The 4191-nt window shown below is 58.9% G+C and overlaps 1 protein-coding gene across 2 annotated transcripts in view; it reads left to right on the forward strand.

Annotated features, from left to right (window-relative positions):
* CTU1 (cytosolic thiouridylase subunit 1) overlaps window positions 1-2012 on the forward strand; it is a 4769-nt gene extending 2757 nt beyond the window's left edge. The window contains exons 2-3 of one of the 2 annotated variants that reach the window (XM_017839951.1): window positions 136-1303; window positions 1403-2012. In XM_017839951.1, coding sequence (XP_017695440.1) covers window positions 136-1303; window positions 1403-1604 — 1370 coding nt within the window. In that variant the 3' untranslated portion in view covers window positions 1605-2012. Of the gene's footprint in view, window positions 1-135 lie in introns of both variants that reach the window. The other variant, XM_017839950.1, reaches the window with a different exon arrangement.
* The last annotated feature ends 2179 nt before the right edge of the window (window positions 2013-4191 follow it).

Raw genomic sequence — 4191 nt, forward strand, 5'->3', positions numbered from 1 at the left:
GGTCACTGGGTGTCACTGGGAGGTCACTGGTGGTCACTGGGAGGTGACTGGTGGTCACTGGGAGGTCACTGGTGGTTACTGGGAGGTCACTGGTGGTTACTGGGAGGTCACTGGTGGTCACTGGGCCCCCCCCAGGTCACAACGCTGATGACGTGGCCGAGACGGTTCTGATGAACTTCCTGCGCGGGGATGTGGCCCGGCTGCGGCGCGCAGCCAACGAGGCCATCGGGGCCACCAATGAGACCACCGCGGCCACCAGTGAGTTCTCCAGGGCCACCAACGAGGCCACTGGGGCCAATGAGGCCACCAGGGCCACCAACAAGGCCACTGAGGCCAATGAGACCACTGGGGCCACCAAGAAGGAACCCAACAGAAACCCAGTGGAACCCAACGACAACACAACGGAACCCAACCATGACTCATTGGAACCCAAGAGAAACCCCACAAAATTCGACAGAAACTCAATGCAATCCAACGACAATTCATCGGAACTCAAGGGAAACCTAAGAAACAGCAACGGAAACCCAACGAAATTCAGCAGGAACCCAAGGAGACCCACCCAGACCCTCCCCCGACCCAATGCCGCCCCCCCGGTGGTGCCGCGGCTGAAACCGCTGCGTCATGCAGCGCAGAGGGAGATCGTGCTCTACGCCCACTTCCTGGGGCTCTCCTACGCCAGCTCCGAGTGCCACCACGCACCCTTGGCCTTCCGGGGCCACCCCCGTGCCCTCCTCAAGGACCTGGAGGCCACCCGACCGGCGGCCGTGGCCGCATTGGCCCACTCAGGGCGCCGGCTGGCCCTGGGGGCGGCGCCAGGCGCGGGGGAGCCTCCAGGGGCTTGCGGGCGCTGCGGGTCAGTGGCCAGCGGTGACCTGTGCATGGTCTGCGCTCTCCTGGCCGCCCTGGACAAGGGGAGACCGCGGTTGGCGTTGGGCAAACGCGGGGTCAGGGTGGCTACTGGGGCGGACGGGCAATGGGAGGGCGAGGGGGGAGACCGGGGTGGCCACTGGGATGGGCCCTGTGGTGGCCACGGGGTTGGGGGACCTGAAGATGGGAGTGGTGGCCACCGAGAGGGGGGTGATGGCCACTGGGATGGGAGTGGTGGCTATGGGGTTGAGGGACCTGGAAATGGTGGTGGTGGCCACCAGGAGGGGGGGGGTGGCCACCAGGAGGGGGGTGGTGGCCAGGGGGCTACTGGCTGTGAGGGTGGTGGCCGCGGGGGCAGTTCTGGTGGCCACGGGGGCTGTGGCTGCAGGGCTGGTGGCCCCGGGGCTGGTGGTCAAGCTGGTGGCCATGGGGGCTGTGCTGGTGGTCACGGGGGTGGTTCTGGTGGCCACAGGGGCTGTGGCTGCAGGGGTGGTGGCCCCGGAGCTGATGGTCAAGCTGGTGGCCACGGGGGCAATTCTGGTGGTCATGGAGGCAGTTTTGGTGACCATGGGGGCTGTGGCCACGGGGCCGCTTTTGGTGGCCACGGGGCCGGTCCCGGTGGCCCCCTGGGCCGAGAAGTGCAGGTCGAGGTGGTTTCGCGGGGGGGTCTCTCTGAGCGGCGCTGCCTGAGGGGCTTCGGGCACGTCCGGGGGGGCCTCGACATCTGGGACTTCTGAGGGGGGTCCCAGTTTAGGGGTTCCTCGGTGTGTATTTTGGGTCCCTGGCATCAGTTTAGGGGTCCCTGGGTTAGTTTTCGGAGTCCCTGGGGCAGTTTTGGAGGTCCCAGGGTCAGTTTGGGGGACTGTGGGGGCAGTTTGGAGGTCCCTGGGGCAGTTTGGGGGTCCCAGGGGCAGTTTTGGAGGTCCCAGGGGCAGTCAGAGGGTCCCTTGGGCAGTTTTGGGGGTCCCTGGGGGCAGTTTAGGGGTCCTGGAGTCACTTTGGGGGAATCTGGGGGGCAATTTTGGGTCCCTGGGGTCAGTTGGGGGGGACCTGGATCTCTTTTTGGGGGTGTGTCCATGCAAATGAGGATCTGCTTTTGGGCGTGTCCATGCAAATGATGCCCAACGATCACAAATAAAACTAGATTAAGCTTTTATTTATGCAAATGAGGCTTGTTTGTGGGCGGTGCTTGTTATGCAAATGATGGGGTGTGGTAACACAATTGGGGAGGGTGAGTGACCTGGGATGGTATGCAAATGAGAGCGAGCTGTGGTGGGCGGGGCCATGCAAATGAAGGCAGGACAGAGGGAGAGTGGTGTGGGTATGCAAATGAGGGTATGTCAGAGGTGAGGTTTTGCAAATAAGGACAAGGTGAAGTGGTGGGGAGTGGTGTGAATATGCAAATAAGGTGTCGCCCTGGGGGCGGGGTTATGCAAATGAACCAGGACAAGGAGATGGGAAGTGGCGTTGATATGCAAATAAGGGAGAGTGGGAGGCGTGGCTATGCAAATGAAAGCAACTCAGAAGGATGCAGACCAGTGGGCATGGATATGCAAATTAGGGTGCTCTCGGGGGGCCGGGGTTATGCAAATGAGACAAGCGGGGGACGCCCAAAGGGGGCACTGGGAGGGAACTGGGAGGGAACTGGTTTGAACGGGGGGGGCGTGTCCCTCTTGTCGATTGGCGGAAGTGACATCACGTGACACCGGCACCCGTTGGAGGTGGGCGGGATTTATTTTTGGGTGGGCGGGGTGGTGTCCTCTGGTATCGCTCCCAGTATCGCTCTCAGTATCGCTCCCAGTATCGCTCCCAGTCCCTCCCAGTTCCCTCCCAGTCCCTCCCAGTATCACTCCCAGTTCTCCCAGTGACCCTCCAGTTCCCTCCCAGTCTCCCCCAATCCCCTCCCAGTCCCTCCCAGTTCACCCCCAGTATCACTCCCAGTCCCTCCCAGTGACCCTCCAGTTCCCTCCCAATGTCTCCCAGTGCTCCCAGGCCCTGCCCATGTGTGACACTATTACCGGGTAGGCGGGGCCGGGGAACTGGAGGGTCGCGGGGAGTATTTTGGGTGGATTTTGGAGTATTTTGGGAGTCCCGGGGTGGATTTTGGAGTATTTTGGGAGTCCCGGGGTGGATTTTGCGCTCCCGACACTAATTTTGGGGTGGTCTTGGGGGATTTTGCGGGTGCCGGGTGGATTTTGGGGAGCCCGGGAAGGACTTTGGGGCGCTTTTGGAGGATTTTGGGCCGGTTTTGGGGGATTTTGGTGGTCCCAGGGTGGATTTTCGGGGTCCCCAGGTGGATTTGGGGGCGGTTTTGGGGGTCCCGGAGTGGATTTTGGGGGTCTCAAGGTGGATTTTGGGGTGGTTTTTCGAGATTTTTGGGCAGTTTTGGGGGATTTTGGTGGTCTCAGGGTGGATTTTCGGGATCCCAGGGTGGATTTTGGGGGATTTCGGGGCACAGTGACCATGAAATAATAGAATTCTCAATACTCAGGAATGCAAGAAGGGCCATCAATAAAACCTCTATGCTGGACTTCCGGAGGGCAGATTTCAGCCTGTTCAAGAGACTGGTTCAGAGGGTACTGTGGGAAACAGCCCTTGAAAACAAAGGGGGCCAGGAGGGATGGACATACTTCCAGAAGGAAGTCTTAAATGCACAAGAGCAGGCTGTCCCAGTGTGCCGAAAGGCAAGCCGGCAGGGAAGACAGCCAGCCTGGCTGAACAGGGAGATCTTGAGGGAAATTAGGATGAAAAAGAGAGCCTACCAATCATGGAAAAAAGGACTGGCTACTCAGGAAGAGCTCAGGAATTTAGTTAGGTCATGTAGAAAGAAAATCAGGGAGACAAAGGCAAGACTTGAACTCAGTCTTGCCACTTCTGTTAAGGAAAATAAAAAGTCTTTCTATAGATACATCAGTAGCAAAAAGAGGGACAAGGAAAACCTCAATTCTTTAATGGACATGGGGGGGAACATAGTTATTAAAGATGAGGAAAAGGCTGAGGTATTTAACACCTTCTTTACCTCAATCTTCAATGTAGGACAGGTCTCTCTGAGGACAGCTGGCTTCTGGAGCATGTAGATAGGAATATGAAGCTGAACAGTCCCCCCGTAATCAAGGAGGAAACAATCAGCGACCTGCTGAGCCACTTGGATCCTCACAAGTCTATGGGACCAGATGGGATCCACCCAAGGGTGATGAGGAGCTGGCAGAAAAGCTCACCAAGCCTGGGGTGGATTTTGGGGCTCCCGATGTGGATTTTGGGGCAGTTGGGGGGCATTTTGGGAGTACTGGGGTGGATTTTGGGGCTCCCGATGTGGATTTTGGG

Source organism: Lepidothrix coronata, unplaced genomic scaffold, assembly GCF_001604755.1.
Source record: "Lepidothrix coronata isolate B3197 unplaced genomic scaffold, Lepidothrix_coronata-1.0 Scaffold605, whole genome shotgun sequence".
Taxonomy (NCBI): Eukaryota; Metazoa; Chordata; class Aves; order Passeriformes; family Pipridae; genus Lepidothrix; species Lepidothrix coronata.